The 14,085-nt window shown below is 47.6% G+C and overlaps 1 protein-coding gene across 7 annotated transcripts in view; it reads right to left on the bottom strand.

Annotated features, from left to right (window-relative positions):
- The window catches only part of GAS7 (growth arrest specific 7), a 218,659-nt gene that overhangs the window by 69,396 nt on the left and 135,178 nt on the right, over window positions 1–14,085 (bottom strand). For 6 of the 7 annotated variants that reach the window (XM_048818232.2, XM_048818233.2, XM_048818238.2 and 3 more), the window contains 2 exons: window positions 12,710–12,778; window positions 845–930 (listed from right to left, as the gene is read on the bottom strand). In XM_048818232.2, coding sequence (XP_048674189.2) covers window positions 845–930; window positions 12,710–12,778 — 155 coding nt within the window. The remainder of the gene's footprint in view (window positions 1–844; window positions 931–12,709; window positions 12,779–14,085) is intronic. The other variant, XM_048818234.2, reaches the window with a different exon arrangement.

Raw genomic sequence — 14,085 nt, 5'->3', positions numbered from 1 at the left:
AAATGGATTTTCAGATGTTTTTGACAAAGTTTTATATAATGGATTATTGTAAAACTGCTCTAAACAGAAGATTTAGAACAGGTCAGTAGGTAGATAGCAGAAGGTTGGAGTTAAAGGTGTGTCTTCTTTGTGGAGGTTGGGGAAAGTGGAGTCTTCCATGGTTCTGTACTGGGACCAGCATTCTAAAACTAGTTTAAATAATGGTTTAGATGAAGCTCTAGTTATAGAACTCACAATGATACAGACCCCAGTGCTACAAGTATTAATTCACATACTTAATTTTATGCAGATGAGTAGTGCCATTAGCTTCAGTCAGACTACTCAAGGAGTAAAGCTAAACATATGTATACTTGCAGGATTGGGGCCTGCACTTGAAGATGGTACTAAAACTTTTGGGAGGTTAATGCGTTATCAGTAACTCACTGAGGTTTAAAAAGGGGGGTGTAACTGTAACCATAGAAATGATGCCCTCACTCGACACATGGCTGCTGGGTGGTAAAGCCATTTGAATGCATTTTCAAGCTTCGCTTTTGTACCACAGTCCCGAAAGGAGAGACTTAGTGGATCGCTGGCAGTGCATCGCTATCATATGATTCAATATCAAAAGGCCTCCTTGTGTCTATCACTCTTTTCACAACAAAGCACCATGAGGAAACCACATGATACAGTGGGGTTCCACTGTTTGCTGCCTATACACAAAAACGCCTGGCTCAGCCACATACACACTGATGCTCTGACTGGGTTCTGGCGGCTTCTAAAGCATGCTCACTGTGAGTGTCACTGGCGGGCTCACAAACTACCCTAACACTATACACTCCCGCTCAGAAAGTTCCCCAAAACTTACCTGGGGGTCCCCGCTGGGTTTTCGAAGACTCATATGACTAGGCTCCATTTGATGCATAGGGGTCACAGGGGTGTGATATCCATTCGCTGTAAGGAACACATAGAGGAGGTTAAACGGGCTGCTCTAGGCAGCAAATACTTAAATACAGACTTTCAATGGTTCTTGGTCACTTTATTTATCATAAAAGTAAACTCACAGAACCCTGCAACAAGATACTTGCCTTCCCTACGTGCCGTCTTACCACAGAAGTGCCTGAACTGAACAGACCTCTAAACAGGCCTGGGCCTGACTTGATAGAATTGGATGGGGCAGTGCCAACCCAGAAACCAAAAATGTATCTAGCCTCTGGGCGCAGGCCTCCTCTCACTGCTCCAGGGAAGACTGAAGTCAGCAGAGTTAGACGGCTGTAGAAAGGGTCTAAGGGAGACGCCCTAGAACTTGAATCAATTCCAACAGCCCATTTAGTCCCCCCATGTGGCAGATACTAGCCCCCCTTCTGTTCCGCAAACCAGCACCCCAAAAACCAGAGGCAAAGAACAACAATCCAATGCTGATTATATTTTAAAACTGCATGATTTGAAAGCCCGTCCCCTGATTTTCTCAGGCCTGACTTGTGGCTGCTTGGGGCTGGATACTGCATCTACTCCTTGAAAAGCCAACACTAAGCGTAAAACAGAAACCAGTCCTGACAACAAATAATGAGTGCAAAAGACTTCTGCACCCTCAGTTTTCAGGGGCTCATACATCCTGGTTCCTCCTTTCAGAGCATTTGACTTGGGTCCACGCTCAAATCCGAATGTCTCCTTAAGGGACAGATGTCTGCAGCTGCCTGTTGCATAGAGGCTGAGAAATGGGGACATTGATCCTGTCTCGAGTGAGGGAGGAATCCATGTACATAGCCCCAGCATCTGCTCCTGGCTCCACCACACTCCAGGATGATTGCTCCAGAAGGTGTTTGTGGAAACAGCCATTTCTACCACTAATGGCTGTTCCCCTGGGCCGCGACCCGTTGGAGGGCTCCTGGGGGACTGAATTCCAGTCAGGCAGCTGCAGGGCTACTTGAGCTCTGCCGTTACCCTGTCAGGCTGATGATATGAGCTGCCACGGAACTCAGAGTGGCACCTAAACTGGGGTTGCCTAATGCCCTAGGAGAGAGGGAGGGGTGTTGGGAGAGAGAAACCTGCAGTTCTCTGTTGCTGTGCTATTAGAAATGAGTCACTGTTTGTATTATGGGAGCACATGGAGTGAGGTCAGGACTCCCTTGTGCTGGGCATAGGACACACGGGGAAGCAGACTGTCCCTGCCCCAAAGTGATTGCAATCTGTATAGATCAGACAGACAAACGGAAAGAGACAACATCCTAGCCAGAAAACATACACACCACACCTCCAGAATCTCCGCCTTGATTAGCTGTGTTTCCCCACCTTTGTGTGCACTCTCCACCCCTCGCCCCCGCCATGCAGCACAGCCCATGTGCCAGGCTCTTGCCCAGGACTCCAAGCTCAGTCCAAGAGAGCAAAAGCCAAACAGGTTAGATGTCTACAGGCCCATGCCCCAGCTGCTTCACCCTCTCCCCAGAGGGAGGGCGCTTCTGGGGACCCACATGGCTAGGCCCTGCCCCTGACCTTGTGGGGCAGTCTCCAAATTCTGGAGATTGCCTTCCCTACTTGAGCTGTGGGGCAGCCCCAAATCTCAATTTTTCACCAATCTGGGATAAAAAACAGCTTGTGACCCGGGAGCAGATTGCACTGTGCTGAGAGACATGCGCACATGAGTTTAAGTCTCACCTCTGTCACTCACTGCTGTTACTATTTCTGCACACCCCTCCACACTTGGTAAGGTTTCATGTCCCCCCATCTGGGGCAAGTATTATACTCATTTTCCAGATAAGGTCACTTCTGGCAAAGTCGGGGGCAGAACCCAAATATGGTAGAGCCAAGTCACAGCACTCAGCCATGCTTCCTTTCAGAAAGTGCCCCAAGTCTGTGCTGTCAGGGACAACTATGCTAAACAGCAGCCACATGCTGCTCCCAGAGCTAGGCACAGAGCCCAGGAATCCTGATAGTCAGCATTCTGCTGCTATCTAGCAAATAGCTGGGTAATGTTTGTCACACACGCCTCTAAAAGCTGGTCCATGCAAAGAACAGCCTGGACACGTTATGAGTTTCTCCTTCAGCTCAAGCGGGCAAGGTCTATGGAATGGCTATGAAGGCCCTCTTGGGTTCAGACCACGATGAAGTCCCTTATCAGAAATATCTGTATGTAATTAAAGGGTATCACAGTGGAGACAGAATTTAGGTAACATTATATTGGCATTTCCTAACTTGTGAGTACTTGACTTTACAACCTTACCATTCATTGTACATAAAGGGAGTTCTATGGATTCTATCTTCCTAGGGATCAACGTTTTCTTAAGAAAGCACTGACTGGGGACTGGCTGCCAAAGGGTGCTGCTAATGCACTATATACCTTTCACTGGTAGGGCACCAGCCTGCATCCAACCCAGTTCAGCAGGGATTTAACACTGTCCCAATCTACTGGGTTTTTGGAGATTTGTGGGGTGGGGGGGTCTCAGCTCCAGTTCTCACGTCACAAACTCCCCAGTGCTCTTTGCATTAATGGGCCAACTCAGCAGAGAGGCCAAGAACTGCCTGGACCTTTGGAACTGAGCTGCCCTGGGGCCCCAGATGAAGCCCCTCAGAGCTGGGCTGAGACATGCTGGCAGTGGGCAGGGGAAGCTCCTGCTGCTTTGGAGCTAAAGAGAGGGCTCCATACACCAGGGCTGCCGCCTGATGCCTTCACCAGCACTAAATTTACATACCACATTTCTAAAACTGCAATGGATTATTATATGCATATTATTTGCAAATATGCAAATCAGCTGATTAAATAATTTGTATACAATTTTTGCACAATACCTAAGAGTTCCTAATGTTTTTTTAACTAAAAGCTGGCAACCTGACCTGAAGTCCCACTGCCAGCAGCTTCCTACTCCCCAGTGGGAGTGGGATCCTCATGGCCCATCCCTGCTGTGGTGACAGATCCCAATATTTTGATGCAAAAACGATTATTAATAAAATTATTCTAATTCTTAGTTATTACAAACTTGCCTGTGCCTTTACTGTTTTTAGGAGATACAATTATTTTCGTATACATGACACTTGGAGCATATGGATACCTCACATGCTCATGCGTTTGGTTGCTTATTTAATAAAAGTGAAATGAAATGTTTGAGCTAATTGCAACAACCCCTAGGAAATTTCCACTTTCACCTTCTTAGCCATAAAACCACATTTACTACCTCTAGCTGTGTTTACACAAACTCTAGAAAGCAATTTTATAACTTCTGTTTTGGTTTAACATTCTATATAATTTTCTTTAGACTATAATTTGAAAGAGGTACTTATGTGATAGTTATTGGATTTGTGCCTTTCATAGGAATCTTTAATTGCAAATTGTAAATGTCCTATAAATAGAGCCCTGCAAATCCACGGGTATTCACTTTATATCTGTGGAAATCCACAGACCATTTCTGCAGATAGTAACGCGTATGTGGATACAAATTTTGTATCCACGCAGGGCTCTGACAGTAAGAGCCAGACGGGCAGCTGTGAGGAACCGCAGCACAGATCCTCCACCTGCCCTGGGCGGTGGAGCAGGGGACAGGGACATGGGCTGGGGCTGCTCGGCCTCCGAGCTACCCCCCTCCTCACCCCCGCCCAGAGCTGGGTCCAGGAGAGCCGCTGTGGCAGCCTGGGTCTCTCCACATGCCCTGGCTGGGAGGGCTAGGGGACAGGGATGCTGGGCAGGGGGGCAGGGATATTTGGCAGGGGGCTGGGGGGCAGGGACACTGGACATGGGGGGCTGGGACATTTGGCGAGGGGCTGCTTGGGCCCCCCACCCAGGACAGGAGGAGGGTCCCCCGCAGCTCTCCACAGCTGCCACCGCGGCTCTCCCTGACTGGGCTCCAGCGGGGGAGCCGGGGAATGCCTTGGAGCCTCAGCCTGGCGCTCAGTGTAGAACCCAGCAAATCTGCAGATGCCAATATCCGCAGATAATTTTTGCGGTTGGCGGATCGAATGCGGATATAGGGCTCTACCTATAAATGGTAGGCTGCAAATCTAGGAACAATTGGTCAAAAGACAGACAACTAACAAAGAGAGTCTTCTCTGAGAATAAGACACCTCTCCTTGTGAAAAACACAAGGCTGGCATACACGTGTACTTTATCTCAAAAAAACCAAGTTTGTAAGATATATATATATAGATATAGATATATATTATAAAGAGATCTGGTTTATTCAGGATATTACAAAGACGAGTGATGCTTAAGATGTGCTAGCAGAGTCATAAACCAAGTCATAAAAGCACCCTATTCACCCTTCCTCTTTGCAAAGAGAAAAACCTTTAGTTTTAAACCCTCACAAAGAATTCTAGAAATATCCTCACTGAAACTGATTTCTTTTATACATTTTCTAAAGCCTTCATTCTTCAAACTTTAAGAACATTTATGGTTGAGAAATGTTTTACAGAAGACTGATTACTTCTAACTCATGTTTTCTCTTGAAGGTGAACCTTTGAATTGTCTTTCAAACGCTTAAGATGATATAAGCTTTGTTTGAGATGTTCATTTACAAATATTTTATATCTAAATTCAATCACTCCATACAATAACTGCCCGATATCACTGTTATATGAATAGTGAGATGTTTTCTGTACAAATAGGGAATCAAATGACCTTGCTAGAACTGAGAACTAATATAAGAAGCTGCTTGAGTATAAAATTATTTATATTCATTGGGAAATTAATTAGTTATCTGGCAGGACTTAAGCACTCCTTATCAAATTCAGGAAGACAAGAACTTCTCCAAGGACGGTTAAGAAGACAGCATTTTATTTGATCACCATTTACGTTTAAAGACTCTTCTTAAGAACAATTTGTTTTAAAAAAAATATGTTAAGGGCTGAAATATAGGAAATAGCAATGTTTGTATTCATTTGAAACAGAATTTAAACTCCTATTAAAACCTGATGGAACTAATGAGATATCTCAGAAAATGGACTGAATAAAAGCTAAAACTCTAACTTTAAAGATGTTCTGAGACATCAAAGACAAAAGCAATGCAATCAGAAGAGTTACGGCCCTGCTGCACATGCATACCTGAGAATGGAAGATCAGCCCATGAAGGTGCTGAGCCAATGAAAGGTGACAGTGGCTGATACTTGAGTCCAGCCAAGCCCTTCCACCTCCAGTCAGATCATGGAAAGAGAGGAGTATAATTCCTCTGAAGTGAGAGACTCCCTCTCCGATTATGGTTTTATGCTGTTACACACAACTACACTTTCTTGTGCTCTTACGTTCATTCTCACACAAACTCAGCCTGTTAACGTATTCTCATCAAACCTCCAAGCCAACACCTCAAGAAGCAAACAAAGAGCAGCAAGACAACCAAGAAGAACAAAGAAGCTACAACACAGCACCAAGAAGAAAAGGAGTACTTGTGGCACCTTAGAGACTAACCAATTTATTTGAGCATGAGCTTTCGTGAGCTACAGCTCACTTCATCGGATGCATACCGTGGAAACTGCAGCAGACTTTATATACATACAGAGATCATAAAACAATACCTCCTCCCACCCCACTGTCCTGCTGGTAATAGCTTATCTAAAGTGATCATCAAGTTGGGCCATTTCCAGCACAAATCCAGGTTTTCTCACCCTCCACCCCCCCAAACACAAACTCACTCTCCTGCTGGTAATAGCCCATCCAAAGTGACAACTCTCTACACAATGTGCATGATAATCAAGGTGGGCCATTTCCTGCACAAATCCAGGTTCTCTCACCCCCTCACCCCCCTCCAAAACACACACACACAAACTCACTATCCTGCTGGTAATAGCTCATCCAAAGTGACCACTCTCCAAGTTTAAATCCAAGTTTAACCAGAATGTCTGGGGGCGGGGGGGGGGGGGTAGGAAAAAACAAGGGGAAATAGGCTACCTTGCATAATGACTTAGCCACTCCCAGTCTCTATTTAAGCCTAAATTAATAGTATCCAATTTGCAAATGAATTCCAATTCAGCAGTTTCTCGCTGGAGTCTGGATTTGAAGTTTTTTTGTTTTAAGATAGCGACCTTCATGTCTGTGATTGCGTGACCAGAGAGATTGAAGTGTTCTCCGACTGGTTTATGAATGTTATAATTCTTGACATCTGATTTGTGTCCATTTATTCTTTTACGTAGAGACTGTCCAGTTTGACCAATGTAAATGGCAGAGGGGCATTGCTGGCACATGATGGCATATATCACATTGGTGGATGTGCAGGTGAACGAGCCTCTGATAGTGTGGCTGATGTTATTAGGCCCTGTGATGGTGTCCCCTGAATAGATATGTGGGCACAGTTGGCAACGGGCTTTGTTGCAAGGATAAGTTCCTGAGTTAGTGGTTCTGTTGTGTGGTATGTGGTTGTTGGTGAGTATTTGCTTCAGGTTGCGGGGCTGTCTGTAGGCAAGGACTGGTTGGGGACTTAGTTGGGGGCTGAAGGTGACGGCTAGTGGCGTTCTGTTATTTTCTTTGTTAGGCCTGTCCTGTAGTAGGTAACTTCTGGGAACTCTTCTGGCTCTATCAATCTGTTTCTTTACTTCCGCAGGTGGGTATTGTAGTTGTAAGAAAGCTTGACAGAGATCTTGTAGGTGTTTGTCTCTGTCTGAGGGGTTGGAGCAAATGCGGTTGTATCGCAAAGCTTGGCTGTAGACGATGGATCGTGTGGTGTGGTCAGGATGAAAGCTGGAGGCATGTAGGTAGGAATAGCGGTCAGTAGGTTTCCGGTATAGGGTGGTGTTTATGTGACCATTGTTTATTAGCACTGTAGTGTCCAGGAAGTGGATCTCTTGTGTGGACTGGACCAGGCTGAGGGTCCAGATGATGAAGATGTCATCAATATAGCGGAAGTAGAGTAGGGGCTTTAGGGGACGAGAGCTGAGGAAGCGTTGTTCTAAATCAGCCATAAAAATGTTGGCATACTGTGGGGCCATGCGGGTACCCATAGCAGTGCCGCTGATCTGAAGGTATACATTGTCCCCAAATGTAAAATAGTTATGGGTAAGGACAAAGTCAGAAAGTTCAGCCACCAGGTTAGCCGTGACATTATCGGGGATACTGTTCTTGACGGCTTGTAGTCCATCTTTGTGTGGAATGTTGGTGTAGAGGGCTTCTACATCCATAGTGGCCAGGATGGTGTTATCAGGAAGATCACCGATGGATTGAAGTTTCCTCAGGAAGTCAGTGGTGTCTCGCAGGTAGCTGGGAGTGCTGGTAGTGTAGGGCCTGAGGAGGGAGTCTACATAGCCCTTGAGGAATTCCACCATGATTTCAAAAACTTCCATCCCACCATCAACCTCAGCCTGGTCCAGTCCACACAAGAGATCCATTTCCTGGACACTACAGTGCTAATAAACAATGGTCACATAAACACCACCCTATACCAGAAACCTACTGACCGCTATTCCTACCTACATGCCTCCAGCTTTCACCCTCACCACACCACACGATCCATCGTCTACAGCCAAGCTTTGCGATACAACCGCATTTGCTCCAACCCCTCAGACAGAGACAAACACCTACAAGATCTCTGTTAAGCTTTCTTACAACTACAATACCCACCTGCGGAAGTAAAGAAACAGATTGATAGAGCCAGAAGAGTTCCCAGAAGTTACCTACTACAGGACAGGCCTAACAAAGAAAATAACAGAACGCCACTAGCCGTCATCTTCAGCCCCCAACTAAAACCCCTCCAACGCATTATTAAGGATCTACAACCTATCCTAAAGGATGACCCAACACTCTCACAAATCTTGGGAGACAGGCCAGTCCTTGCCTATAGACAGCCCCGCAACCTGAAGCAAATACTCACCAACAACCACATACCACACAACAGAACCACTAACTCAGGAACTTATCCTTGCAACAAAGCCCGTTGCCAACTGTGCCCACATATCTATTCAGGGGACACCATCACAGGGCCTAATAACATCAGCCACACTATCAGAGGCTCGTTCACCTGCACATCCACCAATGTGATATATGCCATCATGTGCCAGCAATGCCCCTCTGCCATTTACATTGGTCAAACTGGACAGTCTCTACGTAAAAGAATAAATGGACACAAATCAGATGTCAAGAATTATAACATTCATAAACCAGTCGGAGAACACTTCAATCTCTCTGGTCACGCAATCACAGACATGAAGGTCGCTATCTTAAAACAAAAAAACTTCAAATCCAGACTCCAGCGAGAAACTGCTGAATTGGAATTCATTTGCAAATTGGATACTATTAATTTAGGCTTAAATAGAGACTGGGAGTGGCTAAGTCATTATGCAAGGTAGCCTATTTCCCCTTGTTTTTTCCTACCCCCCCCCCCGCCCCCAGATGTTCTGGTTAAACTTGGATTTAAACTTGGAGAGTGGTCACTTTGGATGAGCTATTACCAGCAGGATAGTGAGTTTGTGTGTGTGTGTTTTGGAGGGGGGTGAGAGAACCTGGATTTGTGCAGGAAATGGCCCACCTTGATTATCATGCACATTGTGTAGAGAGTTGTCACTTTGGATGGGCTATTACCAGCAGGAGAGTGAGTTTGTGTTTGGGGGGGTGGAGGGTGAGAAAACCTGGATTTGTGCTGGAAATGGCCCAACTTGATGATCACTTTAGATAAGCTATTACCAGCAGGACAGTGGGGTGGGAGGAGATATTGTTTTATGATCTCTGTATGTATATAAAGTCTGCTGCAGTTTCCACGGTATGCATCCGATGAAGTGAGCTGTAGCTCACGAAAGCTCATGCTCAAATAAATTGGTTAGTCTCTAAGGTGCCACAAGTACTCCTTTTCTTTTTGCGAATAAAGACTAACACGGCTGTTACTCTAGCACCAAGAAGTAACTTTCAGTCCAGCACGGCTTTTGCACATGGTGATATCTCAGAAACCTCGGCACTATTGGTGAAGTGGAGTTTGCAAAAGCACTGCCAAGGGTTTAGATTTAAACTGTTCTTACAATAGTTCCAATGGGATATGGAAATACTATGGTAATTTAAGGTACTAACATCTTCTCCTGTTAAACGTCAGATTGTTCAGACCACATACCCCGGGAGAGAAGACAGCAGCTAACCTTGGTAAACAGAGAGCCTTAGAGGGATTTAATTGAAATGTAAAGTTCTTAATATTTATTAATTTGCCTGCCTCCACACTGCTCCTTGAATTGGTTCTTTTATTATCTTTGTCCAATTTCATAGGACTTAGTTCAGGTCACTCACCTCTGCCTATTTATCGACTGTTTAGATTATCCATGATAAACCAAGAAGGATTCACTGAGCCTTAGACAAAATCCTTGTGCCCATCTCTGAGTCAGGACTCATTGCTGAGTTGGGGAATAATGCACTCTGGTCCTAACTTACACAGAGGAGAGCATCCCGCAGACAAGACCCACTCTTCAAGGTGTAATCTCTGAGGACAGCTCTCTGAGAGAGACACAAGAGGAATGTATACCTGAAGAAACCATTGTTTTCTGATTGCGTATGTTCTGTCTGGGTTGATGTTTGTTTACCTTTTTCTTTCTTTCCTTTCCTTAGTTACAGGAGTTTGGCAATTAATCCTTGGGAGTATATTGTTTGTCTTTCATCACGCAGTGCCTCCCCTAAGGCCTGCGAAGAACCCCATGTGACTACAGTAGAGGGCATCACATCCTTGAATGGGCATTGAGATATCCAATTGAGATATTCAATTGGCCCCAACCATTTCATGTTTATCTGCACTCTACATTTTTAGTATTTTAGGAGATAAAATTACGTGGTGCTCAAGACCTTACAACACCCCATCTTCCCCCACCCCCATCACCCCACTGGAATTCGGCTGCTGGCTGCTTTCTAACCACCCCTCTCGGGAGTAGGATGCTTGTGGCCAGTCCCTGCCCCAAAGCTGGATCCCCAGTTACTCCTCTCCCTCCGCTCTCTCTCCCAGTCATGGGCTGCACTCCCTGAAGAGTGAACCCTGGTATAAGGTAGCAGAGGTGCGAGGGCTGAGCCCCTCCCCTGAGTATAGGAGACAAATTGAGTCACCTAGATTCCCACAAAGAATGCAGGGTTTGAAACCTTTGCAAACTAGCCCTGCTTGCTCTAAGCCAAAGGGTGGGTGGGTCTGGGTGGGAGGTATGGCTCTAGGAGAATCCAGGATCCCCTGCCTGTGCTGGTGAGTACCAGGGAAGCCTCCCCTCCCTTCCGCTGATGGGACTGCAACCAGCTAGCAAGCAGCTGGTCAGGTCAGCGTGGGCTGCAGACAGTGCAGTGCTGACAGCTCTGGGGCTTATGGCCAAGGTGCCAGGAAATGGGCACTGGAAGTGAGGCCCTCTGAACTAAATGAGTCCATTCTGGTGGCTGGCTGAGTGGGGCTCCACTGAGTGTGTTTCATAGAATCATAGAAGAGTAGGGTTGGAAGAGACCTCAGGAGGTCATCTAGTCCAACCCCCTGCTCAAAGCAGGACCATCCCCAACTAAATCATCCCAGCCAGGGCTTTGTCAAGCCAGGCCTTAAAAACCTCTAAGGATGAAGATTCCACCACCTCCCAAGGTAACCCATTCCAGTGCTCCACCACCCTCCTAGTAAAATAGTTTTTTCCTAATATCCAACCTAGACCTCCCCCACTGCAACGTGAGACCATTGCTCCTTGTTCTGTCATCTGCCACCACTGAGACTAGCCTAGCTCCATCCTCTTGGGAACCCCCCTTCAGGTAGTGGAAGGCTGCTATCAAATCCCCCCTCACTCTTCTTTTCTGCAGACTAAATAAGCCCAGTTCCCTCAGCCTCTCCTCATAAATCATGTGCCCCAGCCCCCTAATCATTTTTGTTGCCCTTCACTGGACTCTCTTCAGTTTGTTCACATCCTTTCTGTATTGGTGAGCCCAAAACTGGACGCAATACTCTAGGTATGGCCTCACCAGTGCGGAATAGAGGGGAATAATCACTTCCCTTGATCTGCTGGTAATGCTCCTACTAATGCAGCCCAATATGCCGTTAGCCTTCTTGGCAGCAACGGCACACTGCTGACTCATATCCAGCTTCTCATCCACTGTATCCCCAGGTCCTTTTCTGCAGAACAGAGGCTTTGTCACCAGGAGATGGGCTGTTGCGCAGCGGTGTTCGCTGAGCCATGAGCCTGTCCCGGGCTTTGCCAACAGGGCACACACCTTCGCTCTCAAGCTGCTATACGGCTCCTTGGCGGGCTGGCATGTTATCTGAGCTGGGCTAAGGCCTTTCCCCCATGCAGGTGTAAGGTCAACAGACCTCGGTTTGTGGCGGCTGGGATCAAACCTGGGCCCTCTGGAGCTTAATGTGTGAACCTCTACTGCATGAGCCATAAGACACATGTCTCTTAGCCATGGCTGAAGCAGGTTCATCAATCCCTAGCTGGTCTAGGTGCCACTAGAGGAAGACAGAGCGCCACACCCAGCAGGCCTGGATTACCCCGGGTGCGTACTGTGTGGGGATTGTACCTAACCAGCCTCCTTCCTGCACCCCTTGTGGGCTCCGCTCCTTCCCCCTGTGGGGGTCTGCCCTGCACCTGGGGCAGCAGCTGCAGCTGAGCTGGTTCTCTGCAGGGGGCAGAGCCACATCAGCTGTAGCTCGGGGCTGGGAAGGCGCTCATGGTGAGAGGGGCACCAGCCACTGCCCTGGAGCCTGCCAGTCATGCCTGAGCTGAGAAGGGCCTGTCAGGCCAGAGCATGGGAGATGCTGAGCTCCTTTCTCAGCCGGAAATGCCTCCCCCTCCCGGCTGCTTGGGCAAACCTCCAGGGCAGGCCCAGCTGAGGGAACAGTACCTGCAGGCACAGCACTCTTCTGGCTCCCGGGGCTCCCAGGCACGCTGCTCGGCCGTTCCCACGTGGTTTCTGTTCAAAGAGAACAGCACAGTGAGTGCATCGGGGCCCTACAAGCACGGCACAGTGCCACGTGCCACAGTCACAGAATGAATGGGTCACCCACCGCCCTGCCTCGGCCCCACACTGCCAGCTCCTGGCCAGTGCAGTGCCACCCACTGCCCGATGCTTCCCCCCACCCTCCCACAGAGATCCCACCCCACCTTCCATCTGTGCAGCTCTCCTCACCGGCTAACCTGCCTCCCCCATCCTGCCCGCTTCATTAGCCATTTTTCCCTTCATCACAGGGTGTGCCAGCTACTACGGAGCAGCGAGAAAGAACACATTTGCATAAAAACAAGCCGTGGCTAATGTGCTGCTCTCACCAAAGTGCGCCTAGCTTTAGCAAAGCATTCAATTAGCCTCCACAGACTTCTTTTCCTCACCTGCAGATTACAGGGATCTCAGCCCAAGAAGCCCCAGACATGCTCAACTGAGACGTAACGACATTGAGTTGGTATGCAACAGAATGTAGTAAGAAGAGCATGGAATGGATTTATATCTAAAATTCTCTGGAAATTTTATTTAGTGACATTTTTTACTCCATTTGTGTGCTTAAACAGCGACATCTAGCAACTTTTCAGGATTTGTCTGGTGACTTCCTGCTATGTGGAGTTGGCAACATGGAATTACTGTACGGAGAGGAGCCCTAGCCAGGGTCTCTGTCCTGCCCCTCTCTGACAGTGATTACAAGGAGCCAGGACTGTGACTGGTGGCTGTGGCTTCACAGCAGCCATGGTCCCTTGTCTTCATGAGTGTTTGCTAGGTGAGTGGCTTGATTGTGGGATTCAGCAAACTCTGACTGCTGAGGGTCCGTGCAGGAGGAGCCTGGGAAGACGGCAGCAAAACTCCAGGCAGGGGATGTGGCCGTGGCACAAAGGCCTTTTAGCAGCAGCTCCCTCCTAGGACGGTGGGTCACATGAACAATACAGTGAGGCTGTGCAGCCATTGTGGGGGGTGGAATCCCCAAGCCCAGGAGCCCCTCCAGACTGCATGGATTTAGGTGCGGAAATGGCCCAAGAGAAGCAGCGGCTGCCACCCAGAGTCGGAGGTCAGGAGTGCATTGCTGGTACAACTGTACTGCTATATTGTACAGGTCAAGTACTACTAGTGTGGACACAGCCCGGCTGGCAAAGCTGTGCTCTGCACCGGGGTACTTGACTCCAGCCCCCCTGAGTGAAATAAGCTGTATGGATCAGTGTTGTCTGTCGAACAGCATCTACACTTGTGGCTTTTGTTGGCACAGCTCTATCGGTTACAGATCACACCCTTGACCATCC

Source organism: Caretta caretta, chromosome 14, assembly GCF_965140235.1.
Source record: "Caretta caretta isolate rCarCar2 chromosome 14, rCarCar1.hap1, whole genome shotgun sequence".
Taxonomy (NCBI): Eukaryota; Metazoa; Chordata; order Testudines; family Cheloniidae; genus Caretta; species Caretta caretta.
Note: the sequence above shows the minus strand (reverse complement) of the source record. Positions and strands in the feature narration are given on the sequence as shown.